The sequence below is a fragment of the Macaca mulatta genome, chromosome 2 (genome assembly GCF_049350105.2).
Source record: "Macaca mulatta isolate MMU2019108-1 chromosome 2, T2T-MMU8v2.0, whole genome shotgun sequence".
NCBI classification, from domain to species: domain Eukaryota; kingdom Metazoa; phylum Chordata; class Mammalia; order Primates; family Cercopithecidae; genus Macaca; species Macaca mulatta.
The window spans coordinates 98,769,127-98,796,694 of record NC_133407.1 but is presented as its reverse complement, the minus strand read 5'-3'; the positions used below and the strand labels follow the sequence as shown (position 1 = coordinate 98,796,694).

General features: G+C 45.7%; 1 protein-coding gene across 5 annotated transcripts; it reads right to left on the bottom strand.

Annotated features, from left to right (window-relative positions):
* Positions 1-2,614: 2,614 nt before the first annotated feature.
* AHSG (alpha 2-HS glycoprotein) lies at positions 2,615-10,955 on the bottom strand. Of its 5 annotated transcripts, none has more exons than XM_001091623.4 (7): positions 10,540-10,955; positions 8,119-8,229; positions 7,392-7,476; positions 6,561-6,724; positions 5,277-5,378; positions 3,986-4,069; positions 2,615-3,346 (listed from the first exon to the last, which is right to left on the bottom strand). In XM_001091623.4, the coding sequence occupies exons 1-7, from the start codon at positions 10,750-10,752 to the stop codon at positions 3,002-3,004; spliced, it is 1,104 nt and encodes a 367-aa protein (XP_001091623.1). In that variant the 5' UTR covers positions 10,753-10,955; the 3' UTR covers positions 2,615-3,001. The 5 variants fall into 5 exon arrangements, with proteins under 5 accessions (XP_001091623.1, XP_077848155.1, XP_077848157.1 ...); XM_077992029.1 differs by having other exon boundaries at positions 6,561-6,727; positions 10,540-10,951; XM_077992031.1 differs by having other exon boundaries at positions 8,119-8,226; positions 10,540-10,949.
* Positions 10,956-27,568: the final 16,613 nt, after the last annotated feature.

Below are 27,568 nucleotides of genomic sequence, written 5' to 3'. Positions count from 1 at the left end.
AGGAAACAACACGTGCTGGAGAGGATGTGGAGAAATAGGAACACTTTTACACTGTTGGTGGGATTGTAAACTAGTTCAACCATTACGGAAAACAGTATGGCGATTCCTCAAGGATCTAGAACTAGAAGCACCATATGACCCAGCCATCCCATTACTGTGTATATACCCAAAGGATTATAAATCATGCTGCTATAAAGACACATGCACACGTATGTTTATTGCGGCACTATTTACAATAGCAAAGACTTGGAATCAACCCAAATGTCCATCAGTGACAGACTGGATTAAGAAAATGTGGCACATATACACCATGGAATACTATGCAGCCATAAAAAAGGATGAGTTTGTGTCCTTTGTAGGGACATGGATGCAGCTGGAAACCATCATTCTTAGCAAACTGTCACAAGAACAGAAAACCAAACACCGCATGTTCTCACTCATAGGTGGGAACTGAAAAATGAGATCACTTGGACTCGGGAAGGGGGACATCACACACCGGGGCCTATCATGGGGAGGGGGGAGGGGGGGAGGGATTGCATTGGGAGTTATACCTGATGTAAATGACGAGTTGATGGGTGCTGATGAGTTGATGGGTGCAGCCCACCAACATGGCACAAGTATACATATGTAACAAATCTGCACGTTATGCACATGTACTCTAGAACTTAAAAGTATAATAATAATAATAAAAATTTTTAAAAATGATTATTTGGGAAATTGATGTTGAGTGCCATGTCATAGAGGTTATGTATTCTTGCTTTAAATCTTAAAGATTAAAAATACATAATTTACCTTTTGAAACAACTTAAATCCTACACATTTAAAAAAAATAGCCAAATATAGTGGTGCAATCTCAGCTTACTACAGTCATGACCTCCTGGCCTGAGGTGATCCGCCCACCTGTATTCCAAATAGCTGGGCCCACAGGCGCATGCCACCACACCTGGCTAATTTTTGTATATTTTGTAGAGACAGGGTTTTGCCATGTTGTCTGGGCTGCTCTCAAACTCCTGGGCTCAAGTGATTCACCCGCCTCGGCCTCCCAAGAGCTGGGATTACAGGTATGAACCACCGTACCTGCCACCATGCCTGGCTGAGATTGCATATTTTTAAAGCAAGCACACTGTGAGTCTTACTTAAAACATTGCACTCTGACTATCCCATCATGTTTTGTCAATATCATGGGCACCACACTTTTTCATGTGCAGCAAAATTTTGAGGAGTAACTTTGATTATTGCTATTTTATTATTCTAATGTTTGGTGTTATTAGATTTTTTTTTTTTTTTTTTTTTTTTTTTTTTGAGACCGAGTCTTGCTCTGTTGCCTAGACTGGAGTGCAATGGCGCCATCTCGGCTCATTGCAACTTCTGCCTCTTGGAATCAAGTAATTCTGCTGCTTCAGCCTCCTGAGTAGCTGGGATTACAGGTGCCTGCCACCATGCCCAGCTAATTTTTGTATTTTTAGTAGAGACAGTGTTTCACCATGTTGATCAGGCTGGTCTCCAACTCCTAACCTCAGGTGATCCACCTGCCTCGGCCTCCCAAACTGCTGAGATTACAGGCATAAGCCACTGGGCCTGGACAATTTTTGTATTATCTTAACATCCACCAAATATTCTTAATTGGTAGTAGTGGCACAAGTATGGAAAAATGCACCTGAAATCCAATAACTTTGAAACATGTGTTAGACATAATTAAAATCCACTAAGAAGGCAAATAAACGAGACATATGTAATGCTATTAATTTAGCAGAGAATACGCTGTAAAATAATAACATAAGAAAGGACAGAGCAGCATTAATACAAAAACTGTGCTATAAGGGTGGCAGATTTAACAGCTCTATAACTCATTCTGTCTAATATTATTGGGAATAAGTAATTCTAAAATAATGCACATTTTGAATAACGCTGTCTCCAGGTGTGCATCATTTAGAGGAAACAAGTCACATAGGAAACTGTTTTAGGTAATTCTAGCGAGGAAATCCTGAAGATATTTGGAAATGCAATGTTAGAATTCAAGAAAGAGGTCCAATCTGGAGGTATTAAGTTGCAGTTATCTGGGTAAGAATGATAGTTTAAATCATGAGAGAGGATAAACTTGCCAAGTAGAGTACAGATTTAAGAGAAGGTCAAAGCCGGGCGCAGTGGCTCACGCCTGTAATCCCAGCACTTTGGGAGGCTGAGGCAGGTGGATCACGAGGTCAGGAGATGGAGAACATCCTGGCCAACATGGTGAAACCCCATCTCTACTAAAATACAAAAACATTAGCTGGGTGTGGTCATGCGCGCCTCTAGTCCCAGCTACTCAGGAGGCTGAGGCAGGGGAATCGTTTGAACTTGGGAGGCGGAGGTTGCAGTGAGCTGAGATCGTGCCACTGCACTCCAGCCTGGGTGACAGAGTGAGACTCCGTCTCAAAAAAAAAGGTCATATCTTACGAGTTGTGGGAAGATCCTAGTCTCATTTTTTCCTGTATCTGGCAATACAGCAGGTTTTTGTTCTCTTTTGGTTCTATTTTCACTTTGGTTTTGATTAGGGACGCTGTGTGGTTGTTGGGATAAAAGGCTATGCACGTGAGGGGAACTGGGATGAAGTCGGCAATAAGCATGACCACACTCAGCTTAGAACCTTCTTTATTAAGGAAGGTATTTCAGGCACTTTTATTAACAGGCACATATAAGCTTAGCAAGAGCACCTTTCAAAGTCACAGTTGCAATGGTTTTCGTAAGGTCAGCCAGAGGCAGAGAACACAATCCTGGTGGCTTACCATCAAAATCATGACAAGTTGTCAACCTAATGCCTTCTATCAAACATAACCACCATTCCCTCTGCTTCTGTCCTGTGAGGAATGACAGGAAGTAGGGATTCAAGACTTGATATTAATGTAGATCACATGTGACACTTGCGTGGTCAGCAGACAAGGCCCCCCACCCATGCCCAGGCTTGGACAAAATGGTGGCTATGTTTTCTCTGCCAAACCTCCTCATCTCTGCCATGTCTAGCCTAGACCTTGAAGTGTCTGACCCTCCCCGGACATGGAGGAACCACTGGCCCAGCAGCAGCACCAACACTAGGCTGCACCACTGAGCGTGTTTTCCGGGGGTGCAACGCTTCTCCTGAGGGGGACCTCAATGAGACCACACCCATGAAGAGGTGGCGCAGGTCATAGTGTGACGAGTGTATCGGGACCACTGGGGGAGCTGCCGCCAACACATGGGCGTATATGGGTGAGCCAGTTGGAAGGGGTCCAGATGCGCCAACTGGATAGGACGCAGGTGCATCTGCATCCACCACGGGGGTGGGGACTGCTTCATTGGCACCTTCTGGTTGGGGCTGTGAGGTCGCGGGCTGGAAAAAAGACCATTTCCTTCAGTTAGTTTGCTTCCTCCTCCCCGTCAAGACCACCCACAGGTCCAGGTGGCACTGGCACCCAATTTCATCACATTATACATTTTTATTTGCAAAGAGTCTAGCAAGAAAGGACCTACCTAAGTACAGTGGATTGTCATCAAGGTTACAAGGAGGGGTGACTGGCCTATCCTGGCCCCGGCCAGGATTGCCTTGGTGATGGTGGACTTGCACACATATGTCCCATGAGTAAAAGCACCCCACCTATGGCTCACCCTAGCCCAGCAGTGCCACCCTCTTTGTCATCTGAAGCTGCAGCCAGTGGGGGCTGCCAGGTAGATCTGGCCACCTGGTCTCTGCAACTCAGGAAACCACTCCCACCTCCCACAAATAAAAGGGTGGCTTTGTCAACTACACAGTAAGGTGGTTCTTCCCTGTAGTCACTAGTTCATGGGAGGGAAAGGCATAACTAAAATATCCTTCCATTTGTTGATGATTCCACATACCCTAGTCTTATTTCATACTGTGAGGTTGGGAAGCGCAGGAGAGCAAATGTCCTGTCATCACCACTGCACTGCATAAATGTGAAGAGGTCATTGTATTCTGAAGGTGAGGCAAGAATATTCATGGAGCTGTTACCTGTGTTTGGAACACTGTGCAGGTCACTGCAACCTCTTCTCCACCAAGCTTCTCATTGAGCGTTGCCTTACAAAAGCCATATTGCTGCCCACAGAGAAAGAGGAGTTATTTTAACTGATTTAAAAAATGGATCCCCCCCTCAATTTCATTGACACTCCAACCTTAAATTAGTTTGAGAAACCATTTTTCTTAAAGTTATAGTTTCTGCTTGTGGAAGGTATATGATTCTATATATAAAATGGAAATACAGAAATACTTTCTGAGTGAGAGATTACCCATAGTCCCTTTCTGGTGGTGACCTAGAAAGAATGAGTGTTAACATTGATGCGTTTCTTTCTTATTTTAAAATACTATTAAATATGATTTAAAAATTGAGATCATTGTGACTATACAATGTTGTATCCTGTGTTTTTTCACTTGCCACAATAGCATTTTCTCATATCATTCATTATTCTTTGAAAACACAATTTTTAGCATCTGCACAATTTTCTATTTACCGATGTGCATGTATTATTCAATGACACCTTCCTGTTGGACATACAGATCTCTCTTTTTTGGTCTTTTTGTATCTATAATAAATCATTTTCATAGATATATTCTGTCAAATGTCACTGATGATTTCTTTTTTTGAGACAGAGTCTCACTCTGTTGCCCAGGCTGAAGCGCAGTGGTGCGATCTCAGTTCACTGCAACCTCCGCCTCCCAGGTTCACACCATTCTCCTGCCTCAGCCACCCGAGTAGCTGGGACTACAGGTGCCCACCACCACGCCCGGCTAATTTTTTTGTGTTTTTAGTAGAGACGGGATTTCACCGTGTTAGCCAAGATGGTCTCGATCTCCTGACCTCATGATCCACCCATCTTGGCCTCCCATAGTGCTGGAATTACAGGCGTGGGCCACCACCCCAGCCACTGATGATTTCTTTAGACTAAAATCCTAGAAGTGTACATTATCAGCTCAAGGACTTGAAAGTTTCATATCAGAGTTATATGCCTAGAAAATGTGCACGTCACACTCCCAGTGGCTGGGCGTGACTTGACTTGGCTTCATTAGGAAATAGCCTCTGTCTTTCTCCTAACTCCATGTGCTTGCAGTGGGTGAGATGACTTGGTGATGGCTTTTAAAGAGGTGAGGTGACACCCTAAGGAAAGACCTGCCATGATCCACAGGGAGCGGGCATTTGCACTGTTATTCTCTGTCTGCAGCCCCAAGATACAAACTACCCAAGGATGTTCTGTTCCACAAACAGCTCTGTCTGAGTGGTAACACCCCAAGGTCCCAGCCCACTCACCTTTTTTGCCAGCAGGTTGCAGTTGGCTGCCTCTGTGGCCTCTTTAGCAACACAGTCAGTGCCAGATATTGTAAACTCCACATATGTAGAAGGTGGGAGGGGCTGAGAAGAGTACATGAAAATGCTCTTGAGGAAACATGACTTAGAATGAAAAGGGCAGAGAAGGAGAGCGGGAAGTAGCCTCCTTCCGGGAGCGCCATTCATGCAGACCATGCGTGGTCCCAGAAGGCATGTCCCTCAATGGCTTACATAGGGCAGTCGCTATGGGGTTGTGTTCTGAAGTGCTTGTACTTTAGAGATATGGATTGTGTCTTCCTTGTAGGAGGGGCAAGTATCCATCTCAGATCCTTCAGGTTGGAGGTGAGTTTGCAGATAGGAAACAGGAATCAGAAGGCCAGCCTTAGACTGGTAGGAGTGGGAACCCTTCCTCCCCACAGCCCTCACTCTTGGGCTGCACTTGAGACCCAAGGTTCAGGTTACTCCAAGATAGGGTGGGAAAGTGAAGAGATTAATACCTCTTCCACCTACTTCATAGAGCAGATTCAAATGAAAAGATTTAGATGAAAGTATGGAAGATATCACTTGAGCTTTTTTTTCTTATAGTAGTTGCAGCATATGGACACAATAAAATATCTGTTATTTGGTCTAGTCTGGGGTGGGGATGTTCTGAGAATCACATATCTGATTAATAGAATTGCCATCTATACTAGTGTATTTCCAAGTATGGCCATGGCTGATATCCAGAATACATTTTCTTAAACATTTGAATTCTGTTGCATTCAAATGTGCTAAACCACGCACAGTACAATGAGATGTTTTCTCCAGTGACTCGAAAGACATTTTAGGATCTTGCCATTATAAGCTCGTCAGCACAAGTGAGTATTAATTACGAGTCTGTGGCAGATGTTCAGCAGAGATGGGTGATGATGGAGCCCAGTGAATTTACAGAGTGCTTCTGGCAGACGTGGGAACCTCTACCCGCTGACACCGAGCTTTGGTTTTAGCTGGAACTGAGGGAGTGGGGATGTACCTGCCTGCAACTGTGGCTGCTGGATGTTACAGTGGCTCAGCATGGCGGAGGAGCCGGGGGTGTTGGGGGTCCTCATGACACTCAGGGACCTGATACCCCTTAGGATGCTTTCTTCCCTTTCCAAGCAACCCTCTCCTTGCTTTCTCATCCCTGCCCCTGCACCTGTTCTTCCCTCCCTCCCGATCCACCACGTGCAGTACATTCCCGAAGTGCCACCAAATTGCCCAACCTGTCAAAAGAATCTCAGTCTTTACCACAAGTTGAGCCCGGGAAATTTCCTCCAGCTGAAAATTGGAGCCGTTGTTTTGGGCGTTGAAGGCGGTCACGGCAGCTTCCGCGGCGTGCACCACCCTGGTGTCGTTCAGCGGGGCCAGCAGGGGGCAGTCTCGGCACACTTTGCGCACGTCTTCGGCCGAGTCTGCTCGGAGAGGGGAAACCCGGATATAGGCAGCCAGTCTCCGTGGCATCGCCCCAGCTCTGCTGGTTAGCAAGGGCTAAGGCACGCCCCAAATGGCTTCAGGCACTTTCACTGCTTCTTACTAAACCTTCAAGCAGCTCGTGCCATGCTGACATTTCTGCAGGAGCCCTTATTATCACGGGGCAATTTTCACCTCCAATAACAATAACTTCTTTTTATTTTTTTGAGACGATCTCACTCTGTGTCACCCAAGCTGGAATGCAGTGGCGTGATCTCGGCCCACTGCCACCTCTGCCTCCCAGGTTCAAGCGATTCTCCTGCTCCAACCTCCCTAGTAGCTGGGATTACAGGCAAGCACCACCACACCCAGCTAATTTTTATATTTTTAGTAGAGATGGGGGTTTCACCATGTTAGCCAGACTGGTCTCGAACTCCTGACCTCAGGTGATCCACCTGCCTCGGGTGGGTGGATTACAGGCATGAACCACCGCATCAGGCCAAGAGCAGCTTCTTAAAACACAATTTTAAAATCCCAGAACCCAGGAAATTTGGCTTCTACTTTTCCTCACAGACAAAGCGGCTAGAACTACTTAGGTTGAAAATCATTCAGATCCTTTCCCCGCTTTCTCTACAAGGAAAAAATAAGAATAAGAATAGTCATCTGTACCTGGACTGGAGTCACATTTTGCGTACTCCACGGAAAACTTGCCATTTACTTTCAACAACTGGAAATCACAGTCTCCTTCGACAGCCTGGAGAAAGAAACCCACGTGAGGATGGCTGCCCTTCCCCTTCGCACCCCGGGAAGGCTTCCTCCAGGCATGGCTGTCAAAGGTGACCCTTGCAAAATCGCCGCCTTTGGGTAATACTGAAACATGGCACTCTCTGCTTTCAGGGATACAACAATATAGTTAAACGCTTGTAAAAAATCAGCCTCAGGGCAGGTGGCATCAAATGGCAATTTTATTTATGATGATTATTATTATTATTTTGAGGTAGAGATTCACTGTTGTTGCCCAGGCTGGAGTGCAATAGCAGGATCTTGGCTCACTGCAATCTCCGCCTCCCGGGTTCAAGCGATTCTCCTGCCTCAGTCTCCTGAGTAGCTGGGATTTACAGGTGCCCGTCACCACGCCCAGCTAATTTTTGTACTTTTAGTAGAGACAGGGTTTCACCCTGCCGGCCAGGCTGGTCTGGAACTCCTGACCTCAGGTGATCCACCTGCCTCGGCCTCCCAAAGTGCTGGGATCATAGGCATGAGCCACTGCGCTCAGCCACAAATGGCAATTTTAGAAATTGTACCCTGGCTAGACAAGAAGGCAGGTTGACAAGCTGGGTGAATCTGTGGAGCTGGCCGAAGGACCACCCACAGCCACCCTAAGAAGGGTACTCACATGCTCCTTCAGCTGCCTCACTCTGCATCCTGCCACAGGGGTGGGGTCCAGCACATGGCAGGTGGTCTCCAGGGTGTCTATTTCAATCTCAAACATCTCTCCAAAGGGCTGCTGTAGAGACAAAGAGTGAAGCCGTGAGCAGCCCATTCCCCTGATCCTGTGGTGTGGGCCACGGTGTGCGCCCTCACTGGGCTTGAGCACACGCCCCTTTTAGAGAGGTGAGGGAAATGTCATTCTTATTGTCAGTCTGCAACTCCGTCTAGCTCTGAACTGGCCCATGGGCAGGACAATGACCAGGGCTTGTCTGGTCTTCGTCTGTCGATTACGGGAGCACCAGATGATGCTCGCAAAGCAGAGGAGGTCTTGGGCTTGAACAAGTCGATGGAGCCACAGCCCTCACTCTGAGCCCTATTTGGAAACTACAAATGAGTATTAACGCTTATTTGTATTTATTATTTATTTATTATTTTTAAGATTTCACTCTTCAAGCATTGCTTTGGAAAATCCAGGTTTAGATTTTTCTCAGATAAGCTGCAAAATAAGGTTGTGTAGGGTAACATCTTACTGTCCTTTTTTTTAGTCTCCTCTATCCCTCCCTCTCCTTCTTTCTTTCTTCCTTTTATTACTTTCCTTCCTTCCTCCATTTTCTTTTCCTTCCTAGAGGGTTTTGCTGCTGTTGTCCTTGGCTTTTCCTTTGTCTCGGTGTGCAGCAGGTGCCGGCATGCAACGATGCCGCTCTCTACTTCCCCCTGCTGGCGGTAATGGGGAAGGGCGAGTCTCCCTCTGACAGGAAACTGGGTATCACTAGTGTAGACATGAGGGAGCTTGCAACAATCCTTGGAGATGTTCTTGTCAGTTCACCTGTTTTTGTATCCTGTCTTCGAAGCCTGAAAAATCCAGAAGGTACAAGTACGCCTCTTATTCTCTCAGCCCAGCTCTGCTTGCCTCTCATTGGTTCTGCCTGACTCACTAGTACCTGAAGCCTCAGCATCTCCTCCCCTGGGAGAAGCTCTGCATTTTTATGACGTCCAGGTGTGTGCAGAGTGACCGCCTGAAAGCGTCCACAGCTCTGAAGAACAGGAACTGGGTACACATGAGTTTCTCAAGGAACCCAACTCTGAGGCTCTGCCTTTAGTGAAAGTCACAATGCCCATTCATTATTACCTGTCCCCTCAGATGTGCATGTTGCGTGTTAATTTCCCCTGAATTGATCAGCATTTCCTCCTAACCACCATTGTGCTTTAATATGGCTGCAGCACTCTTAAAATCCATCCAGAGCAATCCTGATTTCAAATATTTTGTCTCTTTGTGAGATGGATGGCAGTTGTCAGCCGGTCCAGGCTTCCTGCTGTTGACCTTATTTTCCAACCTAGATTGTAAACTCTTGTGGGCACATATTATGCCTTTTTCACCATTGTATTAGGTTGAACCATTAAAACAGTCAATATTTGGTTGCTTTAGATATAGAAAAATGGCAGTTTTATATGGTTCAACCTAATATCTCTGGTTCTTGTCCAAGGAAGGCTTATAATACATATTTGCTGAAAGAATTGTCATTCATCAGAAATAAAATCTAATTTCAAAACAGGCAGTAGACAGACAGCTTCTTCCCACCTCTCCAAATCTCTTTACTGATCCCCGAGGCATATTTCCAGCTTGACTTTTCTTGTCACTGGCTTCAGGCTGCGTTGGTTTCCTGTCTAGCGTGTGAGGAGGTGAATCCTGTTTATGTCACGACTTCTCTCTGGGATGTGGGTAACTCTCTTAGGGAGGCAGTTTGTATAGAAGAAGGAACACAGATCTGGAATCAAATCCCAGCCTGAAGACTTAGTAATTATATGATCTTGGACCAAAACACACACACACACACACACACACACACACAACAGAGCCTTGGTTTCCTCTTGTGTAAGACAAGAACAATATACGCACCACACAGCACCAGGAGGCAGGACTGGGAAAGAGTAAATGAGATAATCTATGTGAATGGGCCTGGCATATAGTAGGCATCTGCCAGATGCTAGTTTTATTTATTCTCGGTCTTTGTCAGAGAGAAACCAAAACAAAGACAGATACGTGATTTTCAGCCAGTGGTAATGTGGCAACCAGGAGCTGGTTTCTTGGGTCCTAGTTTTTCGAGCAAGTTACACTTTCCACCTGTGATCTGCAAACTACCATGGAAGCACTTTTTCTTCTGCACACCACCCCACACCCTACCCAGCTCCCTCCTGAGACCCATGACTGCTGTACAGAATGTCTCCTCTCTTGGTCTCTGCCTGCCGCTTCCCTCACTCCTGGGAAGAAATCAAAGAATTTACTCCTCTGTGGTTTCCTTTGCACTGGGAGATGGTGATCTTTTGAGGCACCTGGTTGAGCTCCACATACAAATTATTTCAGCTCATACACAGCAGGTCCACTTACCTGAGGCCACACCTTCACTTCATCAATCTGGTTCAAGGTGTGTTTGTATCCCCAAGGAAGGTTTTGATTGATGTAGTCTACAGCCACCAGAGCTGCTTCCTCAGTTTCTGGATCATCGCAGTTCGGTTGTCTATAAATCAGCCCTGGGCCATGTGGGGCTGAGTGGCAGCCCCAGAGCCGAGCAAGACAAAGGAGCAGGACAAGGGACTTCATGGCTGCCCCAGAGAGGCCCTGGCAGGTGTCCAGGTGGCTGGAGGCTTCGGGACCAACCCAGGTGCTCTGCTGGGAAAGGTAGACTCATGGAGGGTAGTGGGCTTTATTTATCTGTTGGAGCCTGCCGGAAGAATTGCATAAGGATACAGGATGATTTCTGCTTTGGTTAAAAAAAAAAAAAAAAAAAAAAAAAAAAAAAAAAACACCTGCAAACATCAGCCCTGGAAAAGCAAACAGGTTAGGACATCGCTGGTCCCCAAGAAATCTGCCAAAGTCCGTGCTGCTGTGGGGGAGATGCTCCAAAGTCTGCTTGGAACATGGTAATAGCAGCAAAGAGAAGACAGCTGAGGGGATGAGGTGGACATGGTCAGCCTCAGAGTGCCATGGGTTTGGGAGCAGAGGAAATGTCTTCTACTGTGATCTGAGCATGCCATGGGGTCTGTGAGAGGGAAGGGAGGATACTCAGCAATTTGAAAAAATTATCTAATGTCAGGGGGAATTAGCTTTCCAAGAGGAGTCTTACAGGAAGAACAAGGCCCACAGATATAGCAAAGGTACAGATGTGCTATAGGAGATGCCAAGATTTTGGGGGAAGATTCTTGGAGAAAAGAAGAAAGAACGAGATATGTTTCTGCCTAAAGTGGGTAATGGAGGTGGAAGGAGGGGGTTCCCGTGGCAGGACCAGGATGGGAAATGACCAGCAAAACGTGTGGGGTTCCCTGCCTCTTCTCTTCCTTCTCCAGACCTCACTGCCAGGGCCCTGCAGGTGGCAGCACAGAGGGGCACTGACCTGAGTCTCCTAGCTGGCTGAGCATGATTAGCACCAGTAACCTAGTGCCCCAGCCAGTGCACAAGTGCAGCAGAGGGGAGTGCTGATCTAACAGCTACTCATTTGACACAGCTCTGGGTTTGAGTTCGACACTGCAGGCTGAGACGCTGCACAAGCAGCTAAGGACACAAATTCCCCCTTGAACACTCTTTGCAGACTCAGCAGAATTATAGTGTGTCTTTCTGGCCAGAACACAGGGCCAGTGTTGACTCCAGGCACTGCCTATTAAGTGACCCTTGACAATTCCAAGTGTGACCTCCAAGGAGGGTTGGCAGGATAAAGAGAGGCTTGGGAAATATCACACAAGGACCTGATTTGGTTTAGTCTGAAACAAAGAAACCCTCTCATGGAGACCAACATGATCTTCAAATATTTAGAGGCCATCATTGTGTGTGGGTGAATTTGTTCTAATGTTTGATACCGCTTCAGAGAGAAAAAAAAAAAAAAAACTGGTTAAAAAAAAAGAAAGAAGAGGGGCTCCTCCAAAGGGAAGCTTAATATTGACTTTCTGGGGTGAGGATCGGGATGAGGGAGGTGAAGTGAGTGGTGACGGGGCAGAGAAGGTAGTTGGCAGGACTGTTTTCACATTTACTCTCAGCCGCTTACACACCACACAGAATCTTAATGACAGAAGCTCAGAAGGTGTGGCTGGGACTCCAGGTTCTTTCTGAGATGGGGAACATGACTCTTCCAGATGCAAAACAGACTCTGGTCATTTAGCAAGATGATCCTCAAAGCCAGGGGCAATCTTCCATCAGCCTTATACTCCATTTCACTCAGGGCTCTGACTCCTGAACTGTGTATAGAAGCTATGCTTTTCTTTACATAATCTTTAAAAATATTGAAGAGCTGGGCGCGGTGGCTCACACCTGTAATCCCAGCACTTTGGGAGGCCAAGGTGGGCAGATCACGAGGTCAGGAGATTGAGCCCATCCTGGCCAACATGGTGAAACACTGTCTCTACTAAAAATACAAAAATTAGCTGGGCATGGTGGCGCACGCCTGTAGTCCCACCTACTTGGGAGGCTGAGACAGGAGAATCACTTGAACCCAGGGGGTGGAGGTTGCAGTGAACCGAGATGGCACCACTGCACTCCAGCCTGGCAACAGAGGGAGACTCCATTTCAAAAAAAAAAAAAAAAAAAAAAGGCCGGGCGCAGTGGCTCACGCCTGTAATCCCAGCACTTTGGGAGGCTGAGGCAGGTGGATCACGAGGTCAGGAGATCGAGACCATCCTGGCTAACATCCTGGCTAACACAGTGAAACCACGTCTCTACTAAAAACACAAAAAATTAGCCGGGCGTGGTGGCGGGCGCCTGTAGTCCCAGCTACTCGGGAAGCTGAGGCGGGAGAATGGCGGGAACCCGGGAGGCGGAGCTTGCAGTGAGCCGAGATTGCGCCACTGCACTCCAGCCTGGGCGACAGAGCGAGACTCCGTTCAAAAAAAAAAAAAAAAAATTGAATAAAGTGTGGTGTGGTGACACACACCTGCAATCCCAACTATGAAGGCAGGATAATCGCATAAGCCCTGGAGTAAGCTATGGCTGCAGTGAGCTATGATCGTGCCACTGAGCTCCAGCCCAGCCAACAGAATGAGACTCTGTCTCAAAAAAGAAATCATTCACAATCTCATCATGCAGAGATAAACAATGTTAATGTTTTGGTGCATTTATATCTTTTCTTTTTTCTATATAAAATAATATTTTAATATAATTTTGATTATACTGCATATACAGCTTTTAAAATTTTTATCACCTATCATTTTAACTTTAATATTTTCCTATGTCATTAAGTAGACTTAAAAACAGGTTTACAGGCCAGGCGCTGTGGCTTACACCTGTAATCCCAGCACTTTGGGAGGCTGAGGCAGGTGGATCACGAGGTCAAGAGATAGAGACCATCCTGGCCAACATGGTGAAACCCCATCTGTACTAAAAATACAAAAAATTAGCTGGGCGTGGTGCTTGATGCGGTAATCTCAGCTACTTGGGAGGCTGAGGCAGGAGAATCACTTAAACCTGGGAGGCAGAGGCTGCAATGAGGGGAGATTGTACCACTGCACTCCAGCCTAGGCAACAGAGGGAAACTCTGTCTCAAAAGAAAAAAAAAACAAACACAACACATTTTTTTATTTAGGAATCTCTGGCTTTTGATTCCTTTTTTCAGGATAGATTTTTAGAAGTAAAATGATTGATTCTAATGATTTGCACATTTTTAAAGCTCTTAATTTCTATAGTGAAATCACCTAGTTGGCTATGCCAATTTATCCCCTTCCATTTAGCTGTTGTGTGATATCAGCTCAGCTGTCTTCTCTTTTCCTCTGCTACTGCTTTCGTGCTGACTTTTGTGGGAGCTTAGATATGTGAACACTACCAGAACTCTTTTTTTAAAATGTAATTTATGAATATCTTTGCTTTTATCTCAACTTCTCCGTATGCCTAATACTTATAAACTGAAATAACTTTGGTATCAAGCCGAATAAAATGGTTCCTTAGATTTTTTCAGTTTCCTTAGAAAGAAATGTTGCCATTTACTTACTGGAAATGAGGAAGAAAATAGATGATATTTTGGTATGTTTTCCAAGATGGCTGTAGCATTAGTGCCAATGGGTAGTTCCCTGTGCCTGCTGATACCAGTTTTAAACTTTAAAGGATTCTCACTTACCAATTGTATATGGGACTCCTGAGTGATCTTCACATGTTGAATACATATACTCATGAGCAATCTTGGGTCAGTTTGATCTAACTGGCTCCAGCTTCTTTGCATGTCAGTAGGAGATAGGCATTTCCTCCATTTTCTGGTCCTTTGCTGCATTATTTTAGTTACTTTTCTGTGCATTTTTCTATGAGGTTTGCATCACAGCAATAAAATAATCCTCATTCCATTCACACTATGATGGCTGATAGTGTGTTGAGAATATCAAGGGCTTGTTAGAACTGGTTAAGGAGAGCAGGCCCAACAGTCTAAGGAGCAGGAGAGGATCAACAATCTCCAGGAGATGGCAGCAGGGCACCGAGCAGTGCTTGCTGGGTGCAACCCTTGTGCAGTTGATGGCAGAAGTCTCAAGATGGCAGGTTGTCTTAGTCCATTTGTGTTTCTATAAAGGAATACCTGAGGCTAGGTAATTTATAAAGAAAAGAGGTTTATTTGGCTCATGGTTCTACAGGCTGTACAAGAAGCATGACACCAGCATCTGCTTCTGGTGAGGGCTATAGGCTGCTTCCACTCATGGCGGAAAGCAAAGAGGAGCTGGTATGCGCAAGCAAATGGTGAAAGAGAAGGGAGACCACCACCTTTTTTTGTTGGTTTTTCTTTTTTTTTTTTTTTTTTAACAACCAGCTCTCAAGGAAAATAATATAGCAGGAATTCACTCATCTCCACCAGGATGGCACCAAGCCCTTCATGAGGGATCTGTCTCCATGACCCGAACACCTCCCATTAGGCCCCACCTCCAGCACTGGGGATTAAATTTCAACATGAGATGTCAGGGGACAAACATCCGAAGTAGAGCAGCAGCTGAGGATGGCACCAGTGTGTCTGAATTTGTCAAAAGGACTCTTTGCCAGGGAGCCACTAGGGCAGGTGAGGTATTTAAACTATTCCAAGGCAGAATTCAGTGTTTATAGTTGCACGTCAGGAGCCACAACAAGAAAGATCACCATAAGCTCAGGGTCAGAGTTTCTCAGAGGTTGGTTCCATCAGTGGACGTGGGTGTGGGAGAAAGAGGATAGATCTAGAAAGATGTGAAATATCCAGTCAGGCAGCAAGAGCTAAGGTGATAGCTAGAAACCAGTCTCTCACAAAACAGAAGATGAAAAAGTGCCTGTCAGCAAAAGCCAGAAGGAGGACTTGTTTCTGTAGGGAGGAAACAGCAGTGGTTGATTTTTAAATCATTAGGTCAGGTTCATGGCTCTGCCCTTTCTGCTACTTAAAGGGCCTAGGCCCTGATAGACTGAGTATTAATTTCACTCTGAGACTGGGTGTTTCTTCATTCATATGTTCAATGAACAAACATTCATTGAGCACCTACTATCTGTGTTATCAGATGCCTGGACACAGAGTAATGAGAACCACATGCTCTGGAGGAGCTTATCTTGACTCATTTAGTCCAGCAAGGTCTGATTAGCAAAGAACTTTATGTTAATATACGAAATTATCATTCTGTTATTAGACAAATTATCATAATTTCCTGTGAAGGCAGATTGGGATTTATTTCTCTAATGTAAAGCACCAGTGAATGAAAGCAAGTTACCCTTGTCCAAGGACCCATCTGGTTTCTTGTGAAGGTAACTTAACACCAAGTGCCCTGGAAGTCATCAACCCATAATTAGGAAGAGCCCCTTGCACTCGGTGCCAAAGTTGGGAGATGTGGGCCCAACCACAGCATGGCAAGAATGACCATAAGTAATGGCTCCATGTTTTGCGGTGGAAAAAGGGCTCTGCAAACCTTCCTCCAACCCTGCCTGCATGAGCAGGACCTAGCTCTGCAAATCCAAACCCCAGAAAGGACATTGCATTTGAGAACGTATAAATGGAAGAGTAAAGCCTGGACTAGAGTAGGGCAAGGGAGTGGGTAAAGGTGCAAATTTCAAGGAGGCCTCTCCCTCGGGGTTGCGGCTTCTTAAATTTTGTGCTCTAGCCCTCTTGTGCTGCACCTTTGTCCTGCCCTGGGGAAGAGGCATATCTAAACCCAGGATAGAAAAAATGTGTCTGGCAGGGTGCAGTGACTCACACCTGTAATCCCGGCACTTTGGGAGGCAGAGGCGGATGGATCACCTGAGGTCAGGAGTTCAAGACCAGCCTGGCCAACAGGGAGAAACCCCGTCTCTACTAAAAATACAAAAATTATCCAGGCATAGTGATGCGCGCCTGTAATCCCAGCTACTCGGGAGGCTGAGGCAGGAGAATCACTTGAACCTGGGAGGTGGAGGTTGCAGTGAGCCGAGATCGTGCCATTGCACTCCAGCCTGGGCGACAGAGTAAGACCCCGTCTCCAAAAAAGAAAAAAAAAAGTTTCCATTTCATCAAATATTTTTTCTCTTTCAAGTGAAGTTCTTTTAACATTTGGGCTGGTGATCCTATGTGTGCAATGGGCCCCAACACAGCAATCCTTGCAGTAAACTTTTCGTCATCACATAAGAAACAATGGGAACCTTCCATTCTCTTTTGCACAATAGAAAGGAGATTTCCAACTACACACTGTTTAGTGTGGCCTTGACACTCACTTAACATTCTGTCTTATAAGAGAATCACTTCACGGTTAAAGAAATCGGGAGATTTGAGCTTTCCAGGCCTGGAACAGCACCTCCTCAGGAAAACAGCATCATCATAGCTCCTGTTACTGACTTATTCATAAAAGGCATGAGAGCTGTACTATTCTTATCCTTCCTCCTTTACAGAGGGAAAAAGGGCTGAGAGGTTCTGGAACTTGACCACATCACACACCAAGAAAATGGAAGGGCCTGGATTTAGCCCAATCACTTTATTTCTGTATTAACCCCAAACCAAAAGTATATGGGGCCCAAGAAAAGCTGGGGAGGTTGGCTACTAGACACCAATCTCCTGCTAGACACTAAATTGAGCAAATCATTATTCTTAACAATAGAAAACATGACTGCATTAAAAAATGATGAGTTCATGTCCTTTGTAGGGACGTGGATGAAGCTGGAAACCATCATTCTGAGCAAACTATCGCAAGGACAGAAAACCAAACACTGCATGCTCTCACTCATAGGTGGGAATTGAACAATGAGATCACTTGGACACAGGGTGGGGAACATCACACACCAGGGCCTGTCATGGGGTGGGGGCAGGGGGAGGGATAGCATTAGGAGAAATACCTAATGTAGATGATGAGTTGATGGGTGCAGCACACCAACATGGCACATGTATACATATGTAACAAACCTGCACGTTGTGCACATGTAATCTAGAACTTAAGTATAATTTTTTTAAATGGCTGCATGTTGCTATATTAGAAAGGAAAACTGATTCAAACTCATTCTTGTTGATATGAAAATAAAAATATAAAACACAAAAAAGAGAAAGGAATAGAAAAATGTATTGAGTTTGGTCAACAATTAAATAATTTAAAAGTCAGTTTGTGCCCATAATTTCAGTTGTAGAAAATATCTGGATCTCAGTTTTTCCAAAAAACACTTTGACTTGTTGACTTTAGTGATGACTCAGCCGGTATTAAAGTTATCTCTATTTCAGGTTTAGAAGGTAAATAAAGGGTAAATGATTACACTGTTTCTAGTCAAATGTTTTTCAGAGAAAACACTAGTCAATGCAGATAGTCACATCCATCTTTCCTGCTGGTTTCTGTCACCAAACTTTGATGTCTTCAAAGCAAGGCAAGTGAGTGGCACTCTTCAGACAAGAAGGAAGATGGCAAGTGAAATCATCTTCTTCCAATGAGCCCCGTGCTGTGCTTGTTGATGTCCTTGGTCACGGAGATTTTCAGAAGAGCCACGGCCTTACCAGTGAAGGTTACACAGAGGCCACTGGAGTCAAGTAACTCATTGCACCTTATTACATGTAGGCACTTATTTATCCATCATGCAGATTATTGGGATTGCAATGAGTCCTTTCAACAATTAGTCAATATTGAAGATTCTATGGATCCATTTATTGACACATATCAGGTATTCCCTGGACACATTCATTATCTTCAAAACTGTTTCTTGGACATTGTGCTAGGTGCTAAGGAAACACAAATGGAAGGAATAATTCTTGTCTTCCAGGTGCTCACCATTGGGTCTGATGCTATGCAACTATTGTGAACACATGAGGGAAGTGTAAGCTGTGGTTCTTGCCCTCAGCCTGAGGAGCACAGTCCCTGAGGTGGAAGGGTCTCCAGACGACAGCACTGTCCATGTCTTATTTACTCTTGATTTCCAGCACCTGCCTCCTGCCCAGCACAATTGGGTCCCAAACCTGATCACTGATGGGGTTGCTCTGGACCAGCCCATCACTCAATGCAGAGCTTCCCTCCAGTGTTTGGTGTCTGCTTGAGGATGTGGAGATAGGAGGGCCTCTCTCCCACTCCTGCAGCCCATTGCATTATTGCTTCGCACTGATTACTAAGAGATCTCCCTGCCTGCCTTGTAACCTCACCAACAAACCCGGATTCTGCCCTCAGGAGCTACATGAACTAAAACACTATACTGACTAAGTCCCTGGTCTCTATATTATGCTTCAGGTGTTTAGAGACATCTGTGCTGTATCTTGTTTTCCTTCCCTGGCCTCCAATATCCCTATTCCTTTAGATACTTCTCAGGTGAATTAGTTTTGATACTACTTCATCATCCTATTGACCAGGCAAGACTAGCACCAATGATTAATAGGATGAATCATCCTGTGATTAGGAGTGAAATTAATTCTTAGCTATCTGAGTGGGTGTGATCTGATGCCTGCACATGTGTGTACATGTGGACAATTCAACAATTACAGGATGAAGATTAGCCAGCTGCTACTGGCAGGACAGAGGGGTTCTCTTGGTTTTCAGAGGCTTATCTGGACCCTCAGAAGGATTAACAATGAAACCAACAAACAGGTCCTTCTTCTCCATAGATTACCTTGATGAGACTTCTTGAATGTTGAGAGGGAAAAATGTATGAGGCTAATGGAAGACCCATAAGAGGGGACTAAGTCTCCTACTCTGCTTGGAACTGGCATGGCTCTTGGCTCTAGCATTTCTTCACTCTTTGTTGTCTGATCTCTTGAATACACTTGAGGATATGGGCAATCTTAGCCTCTCATGTTCTTGTTAGAATAGAAGAAGGAGACACCTTGAAATTGAGAGGGTGCAGATCACAGGGCCAGGGCAGCTAATGCGGGCAATTTTCTTCCTGTGCTGGGATTATGCAACAGGCAGTGAGATAATTTGGTGGGTTAAGCAAGAGATTGAGCCTCCAGAATTTAGATTCTTTTTTTTTTTTTTTTTTTTTTAAACAAAGTTTCGCTTTTGTTGCCCAGGCTGGAGTGCAGTGGCATGATCTCACCACTGGGTTCAAGCGATTCTCCTGTCTCAGCCTCCAGAGTAGCTGGGATTACAGTACAGGCGCCCGCCACTACATTCAGCTAATTTTTGGTATTTTTAGTAGAGATGGGTTTCACCGTGTTGGCCAGGCTGGTCTCGAACTCCTAACCTCAGGTGATCTTCCTGCCTTGACCTCCCAAAGTGCTGGGATTACAGGCATGAGCCACCGCGCCTGGCCAGAATTCAGGTTCTAATGGAGACTGAGGCGTGGGAGGATGGATACTTGCAGGAAGGTAAGGGTAAGATGAAGAGAGGCTGGATGGGTGGGAGGCTGGGGTGTGGGAGCAACCTGATCAGGGAGCTTACATCGAGAATCAGGATAGATCCAAGTCCAAACCCTGGTACCACTATTTACTTGCTATGTGACCTAACTAGAGATTAAATCTGGCTATGCCTTTGTTTCTTCATCTGTTAAATATGGACAGTAAAACCTGGCTAATAGAGATGAGCTGAAAATTTAGTGAGATAACTTGCAAAATGCTCAGCGCAGGGCCTGGCACATGGTAAGCTATTAATAAATGGGAGTCCTTTTTTTGTTTGAGATGGAGTTTCACTCTGTTGCCCAGGCTGGAGTGCAGTGGCGCGATCTCGGCTCGCTGTAACTGCCACCTTCTGGGTTCAAGTGATTCTCCTGCCTCAGGCTCCCAAGAACCTGGGATTACAGGTGCCCACCACACCCAGCTAATTTTTGTATTTGTAGTAGAGATGGGGTTTCACCATGTTAGTCAGGCTGCTCTAGAACTCCTGACCTCAGGTGATCCACTGGCTTCAGCCTCCCAAAGTGCTGGGATTACAGGCATGAGCCACTGCACCTGGCCACTAAATGAGAGTTCTTAAGAGCTCTAATAATACACTAGGACTGAGGGCACAAAGAGGCAACATAGGGAACACTAAAGACCAAGATACAGTCTTTGCCTTCAAGTGGCCTATCTCTAGAGGCAATACATCCTAATGGCTAAGAGTAAGGGCTCCTTAGCTTTATCACCTCGTGCAAGTTACTTAACTCACTGCATCTCATTTTATCCTTCTGTAAAAGGAATAGCAGCAATGCATACTTCACAGGACTAATAAGAGCATTAAATAATATGGTATGCTTAGCATTCCTGGCATCAGGTAAGCGGCTATATTACCACTTACCCAGACGGTAGAAATATAACAGGTAAACAGAGCTAGGGCCACATCTTTTTGCATCGACATGCTGACAAAGAGAGGGTTATATGTCGGCAACTTCCTGTAACAAGAGGAACCAGGAAAAAAGGCGGATAGTGGTATTGCAGGAAAATAACCGATCAATCTTTCCCCATTCTTTGTGCTACAAAGACCACTGTTCCTGTGCTACAAGGAACAGTGGCCAACTCGGGGAACCCAATGAGGCAGGACTCAAAGAAAAGAAAGCAGTAGGCATAGGTCAGAGTGGCTGGTGGGGGCTCGGGATGCCGAGTACACAGCTAAGTTTCCTGCAAGGTGAAGAAGCAGGCACAGAGGCTGGGACACTGAAACAGGGCTAAGGAAGGAGAGGGAGCAGCTCGGAAGCTTCCCTGGGAGGCGATTCCAATAGGCATTTAAAAGATTGTGTTTGCCCAGTGGACTTTCAGCTTCCCATTGGAGTCTGCAGGTATAATCCCCAGGGCTGGCTTCCCAGGTGGGTGTCCTGTGCAGGGTCCTGCACTTAAAAGGACCCTGTGCTTGTGGAATGCTCTGCTGTGGCTGCCTTGAAATTCTTTTTTTTTTTTTTTCAAGACAGAGTCTTGGTCTGTTACACAGGCTGGAGTGCAGTGGCGTGATCTCGGCTCGCTGCAACCTCTGCCTCCCAGGTTCAAATGATTCTCCTGCCTCGGCCTCCTGAGTAGCTGGGTCTATAGGCAGGTGCCACCCTGCTCGGCTAATTTTTGTATTTTTAATAGAGACTGGCGTTCACCATTGTTGACCAGCCTGACTTTTTAGCAAGGGCCTTGGGTTTTCATCTTGCATAGGGCTTGCATATAGCCAGTCATTAATCATAACTAGTACATTAGAGGAACCAAGTGGCATTTGCAGGACAGTGGGGGTGGGGGGAGTGGATCAGCTGAGGGTGGAGAGGGGGACAGGAAAGAAGGTGTCGTGGACAGGGGACACTTTTAATTTGACCCTGAAGGATGGGCAGGATTTGGATAGATAGAAATGGGAGCACGGCTATTGGTTGGAAGGAATATGTTGGCAAAGTCGAGGTGTAGGAGTATGGACTTTGCTTAGGGAATGGTAGGAATCCTTGTGAACCTGGAGTCTGCTCTTGAGCTGCTCACATCTGAGCCCTTCCACAGGAATGCCATGCTCAGCTGGCCTTTCTACAGGGAGCCTTTTTCAAGGCCTTTTAAGTCCTTTCCTGCAAGTACCACTCTGCTAGGTGCCTGCCCAACTAATAAATTAAATCCAGCCATGTTATTCACCGAAACCTCAAAGCACGGGTGGAGAAAAGCAGATTTTTTAAAGAATCAGCAATTTTTAATTGAAAATACAGTTACTGCCAGGCGCGGTGGCTCACGCCTATAATCCAGCACTTTGGGAGGCCAAGGCGGGTGGATCACCTGAGGTCGGGAGTTTGAGACCAGCCTGGACAACTTGGTGGAACCCAGTCTCTACTGAAAACAAAAATTAGCTGGGAGTGGTGGTGGGCACCTGTAATCCCAGCTACTCGGGAGGCTGAGGCAGGAGAATCACTTGAACCTGGTAGGCGTAGGTTGCGGTGAGCCGAGATCATGCTACTGCACTCCAGCCTGGGCAAAAAGTGAGACTCCATCAAAAAAAAAAAAAAAAAAAAAAAGAAAGAGAAGAAAGGGAGAAAGGGAGAAAGAAAGGAAGAAAGGAAGAAAGGAAGGAAGGAAGGAAGGAAGAATACCGTTATTGAGGCTGGGCGTGGTGGCTCACGCCTATAATCCCAGCACTTTGGGAAGCCGAGTTGGGAGGATCACTTAAGCCTAGGAGTTTGAGAACAGCCTGCCAATATGGTGAGATGCCGTCTCTAGAAACAAACAAACAAACAAACAAAAAACAACTGTTGTGGTGGCGTGCACCTGCAGTCCCAGCAACACTGGAGGCTAAGGTGGAAGGATTGCTTCAGCACAGGAGGTTGAGGCTGCAGTGAGCTATAATAGTACCACTGCACTCCAGCCTGGGTGACAGAGTGAGACCCTGACTCAAAAAAAGGAGAAAAAATTGTTATTTAAATAAAGAAAAATACTTAAAATAGGTTAAATAATAGATTAAATACAGACCAAGGGAAAAATCAATTAAGAATCCCCATCAAACTGGGTGTCATGGCATGTGCCTGAAGTATCACCAGCTTCTAGGAGTATCTAGTAGCTGATAAGACTACTAGGAGCCCAGGAGTTTGAGTCCAGCCTGTGCAATGTAGCAAAACATCATGGAAAGAAAAGAAAAGGGAAGGGGAGAGAAGAAAAGAGGAGAGAGAAAGAGCGAGAGAAAGAAAGAGAGGAAGGAAGGAAGGAAGGGAGGGAGGGAGGGAAGGAGGGAAGGAGGGATAGAGGGAAGGAGGGAGAGAGGGAGGAAAGAAAAGGGAAGGGAAGAGAAGAAAAGAGGAGAGAGAGAAAGAGAGGAAGGGAGGAAGGGAGGGAGGGAGAGAGGGAGGGAAAGAAAGAGAAAAAGAAAGAAAGAAAGAAAGAAAGAAAGAAAGAAAGAAAGAAAGAAAGAAAGAAAGAAAGAAAGAAAGAAAGAAAGAGAAAGAAAGAAAGAAAAACAGAGAGAGAGGGAGGGAGGGAAGGAAAGAAAAAAAGGAAGGAAGGAAGGAGAAAGGAGTAGGGAAGGAGAGAAAGAAGGCAGGAAAGAGAAAGGAAGGAAGAGAAAAGAAAAAAATATACAATTCTCATCATCCAACTTGCTCTCTTGGTCTTTTATATCACAACTTCTCTGTAGGGATTTGCATAGCTGGCAAGTGGTAGAGGCAGAATTCTGACCAGGATCCAAATCCTGTCCTGTGTCCTGTGCCCCACAGTGTGACAACTCCTGCTTCACTCCCTCAGGGTGGGTTTCCCCAGACAGAAGCCTGGAGTGGTTCAGAAAACAGTGCAAGTGTTGGCACTTATAAAATCACCTAGAGTCATACCATAGTGACACAGATGAGAGACAACATAAAAAGAAAAAGGCATTTTTCTTTTAAAAATCTCACAATTTCTACCCTCAACTGACAATCCTAAAATTTGCATTTCAAATTGTATGTCTATGAACATGATATGACTGTCATTATTTGTGTGAACTCAGCATATTGTGAATGACATGCCAATGTACATTTTGTTGTATTCCTTAGATCTGCATAAATATTGAGCTTCGCCACTTGCTCAACAAGCTTTAATTTTTCTTTCTTTCTTTCTTTTTTTTTTTTGAGGCAGAGCTTTGCTCTTGTTGGAGTGGAAGGTTGTAGTGCAGTGGCATAATCTCAGCTCACTGCAGCCTCTGCCTCCTGGGTTCAAGCAATTCTCCTGCCTCAGCCTCCTGGGTAGCTGGAATTACAGGTGCCCACCAGCACCCCTGGCTAATTTTTTGTATTTTTAGTAGAGATGGGGTTTCACCGTGTTGGCCATGCTGGCATTGAACTCCTGACCTCAGGCGATCTGCTTGCCTTAGCCTCCCAATATGTTGGGATTACAGGCAGGAGCCACCAGGCCCGGCCGAGCTTTGGTTTTTCTTTTCCAGTATGTGTCCCATGGCTTCTAAAAGTTTGAGCTCCTGCTCCTGAATTAAACAGGACAGAGTTGCATAGATAGGTAGTATGTTTTGTGTAGTCCCAGAGCCTCAGCCTCCTCCAAGCTGTGCTGCTGCTCTCTGGGGACTAGTGGGACAGAACACCTGTGGTAGGGCTGACGAGTCCAGACCAACAGACCTGGCCTGGTAACAGAGCCTCCATGGTCAATGGGAACAGAAAGAGTGTCGCTTAGATTTGGCTTGTGGCTCAGCCCTACTTTGAACTCCTATCCAAGTTCTGTTACAAGTAAGAACTGAAGAGACTGTCCCTAGAGGACCCCAGGAAGTTCAGACATCTCTGTTTTGATGCCTGTTGACAGCTTGTAACACAGCAGAAAAAAGAGGCCTTCTTCTACAGTCTGCACAGAGCTCTGGTTGCCCCTGGGTGCTCTGTGGCCTCAGCAGGAGAGGGCAGGGTCCAGTAGCTGGGTGGGGTCCAGTAACCAGGCAGTGCCCAGGTTGAGAAAGCAGTGCCCAGCAACAGGCAGCAGTGTCTAGGAGAAGGCAGCAGTGCCCAGGGCAGGCAGTCGTGCCCTGAAGAAGGGAGTGGTCCTCTCATAGTCCCTATGTCATTTGATCACTGCTAAAAAACAATGTCCACTCACTGTATACTAATACGCAGCATATTCTGAGAAGTGAACAGAGAATACAACATTTAACCAAAAGAAATTTGGGAACATCACATTTAAGAAGGGATAGGAAATGGTTACCAAGGACAGTTTAAACCAACAGTGACTACATGTAAAGAGGAGATTGTAAAGTGGGGCGGCAGCATTATCTCTTTGTAGAAAATCCAAAACTAACAGGTCAAGGTTCAGTGACTTTCTGATGTAATGAAGTGTAAGTTCAAAGTCCTTGTGTTATTCATGTGTCCAGGGAAAAATTATTGACCAGAGAACCCGAGCAGGGAATCAGAGCATACAGGGTGACCTGGAGTGGATAGGAGTGGGGTCTGGGGCACCCTAATTTCCATCAGCACTTCCCTTTCTTTGCTATGAATGACTGGTGTTTTCTCAGTTGAACATAAAATGCTATGTGAGTGCCACTTTGTGAGGTGTCAGCTGCCTCCCCACTTCCACCTCACCCCCGGCCAGGTTACCTGAGCTCCAACCCTGAGTAGAAATTCTAACACACCAGCAGCTACGAGCCTAAGTTCTGTCTCTGCCCAGCCACTCTCTGATGGTGTCTCTAACACACACATATACATACTCATGCCGCATGTACTTTTCCACTTACAGGCCGGGCTGTTTTGGGGTGCACAAGGGCAGAGCCAGGGAGCCTACTACTCTGGAAACAGGGCTATAACCATGAGGTTGTCAGACTTTGATTTTTTGCAGTTGCCCCAATTGCTTAGTTTTTTCCTTAGCCAAGGCATTTTATTAAATATTAAAATAAGTGTGATTTAAAGTTCCTATCATTCGAACACTTTCCATTCAGATGCATTCATCAACCAGAAAAGAAGTCACCTTTCAGAGCACACGTGTCAGGTCTGGAGCAGCTACAACTTACTGCTGTCCTGACAGCACAGGGCCTGCTTGGCACAGCTCCTCTACTATGGCCTGCTTCTCTTGCTGTGAACAGCAGTGGCCAGGATTTGGTTCCGTGCCATACATAGAGGAGGTGGTGATGACATTTTCAAAGAAGAATGTGTGTGAAGGAGGAGGAAGGGGAGGTGGGAGAAGGTGATGAAAGCCATATGCTGCAGGAGTGGAGAAAACCAGAACTAGGGCAGGCACTGTGGCTCACGCCTGTAATCCCAGCACTTTGGGAGGCCAAGGTGGGCAGATGACTTGAGGTCAGGAGTTTGAGACGAGCCTGGCCAACATGGTGAAATCCCCATGTCAACTGAAAATACAAAAATTAGCCGGGCGTGGGGCCGTGTGCCTGGAATCCCAGTGGTCGAGTGATTCTCATGCCTCAGCCTCCTAAGTAGCTGGGATTACAGGAGGTGGAGGTTGCAGTGAGCCAAGATCGAGCCATTGCACTCCAGCTTGGGTGACTAGGGGAAACTCTTTCTCAAAAAAAAAAAAAAGAAAAAAGAAAAAAAAGAAAAGTAAACCAGGCCAGGGCACAGTGGCTCACACTTGTAATCTCAGCAATTTGGGAGGCTGAGGTGGGCAGATTACTTGAGGTCAGGAGTTTGAGACTGGCCTGGCCAACATGGTGAAACCCTGTCTCTACTAAAAATACAATTAGCCAGGTGTGGTGGTGGGCACCTGTAATCCCAGCTACTTGGGAGGCTGAGGCAGGAGAATCGTTTGAACCTGGGAGGCAGAGGTTGCAGTGGGCCGAGATTGTGCCACTGCACTTTAGCCTGGAGAACAAGAGTGAAACTCTATTTCAAAAAAGAAAGAAGAAAGAAAGAGAGAGGGAAAGAATGAAAAAGAGAAAGATAGAAAGAGAGAGAACAGAGAGAAAGAGAGAGAAAGAAGGGAAGGAAGGAAGGGAGGGAGGGAGGGAGGAAGGAAGGAAAAAAGAGAAAGAAAGAAGGAGAGAAAGAGAAAGAGAAAGAGAGAAAGAGAGAGAAAGGAGGGAAGGAAGGAAGGGAGGGAGGGAGGGAAGGAGGAAGGAAGGAAGGGAGGAAGGAAGGAAGGGAGGGAGGGAGGAAGAAAGAAAGAAAGAAGAAAGAAAGAAAGAAAGAGAAAAGAAAGCCAGAAAGGAAGAAAGAGAAAAGAAAGCCAGAAAGAAAGAAAGAAAGAGAAAAGCCAGAAAGAAAGAAAGAAAGAAGGAAAGAAAGAAGAAAGAAAGAAAGAAAGAAGGAAAGAAAGAAGAAAGAAAGAAAGAAAGGAAGGAAAGAAAGGAAAGAAAGAAAGAAAAGAAAAGAAAGCCAGACTAATCTTCAGCAAACCCTAGATCAGGATGCCTACTAGATTGGAAGGCACCTTCTTATGGTGTGTGTTGGGAGGAGTCTGAGCTCAGGGATCAGCTGCGGAGGACAGGCTGGAGCACGGCCTGCACCCCACCCTGCACTGGCTGTACTCCTCCGTGCAGGAGTTGGGCTCTGGCATCCTTGGTTTCCCAGTGCCTCCTAAAGTTCATGCACATAGCGGCTGTTTAATAAATGTTTAATTAAGCAATGAAGTATATTGTTTTAATCTTATTTTTCCCATTGAAGAAAACTACAATTGTTTCTGATTGTTTCTTTATACCAAATTAAAACTTTCATGAGTGAGCTCTCCCTCTCTCCTTTGTAACTGTGCCCACTTCAT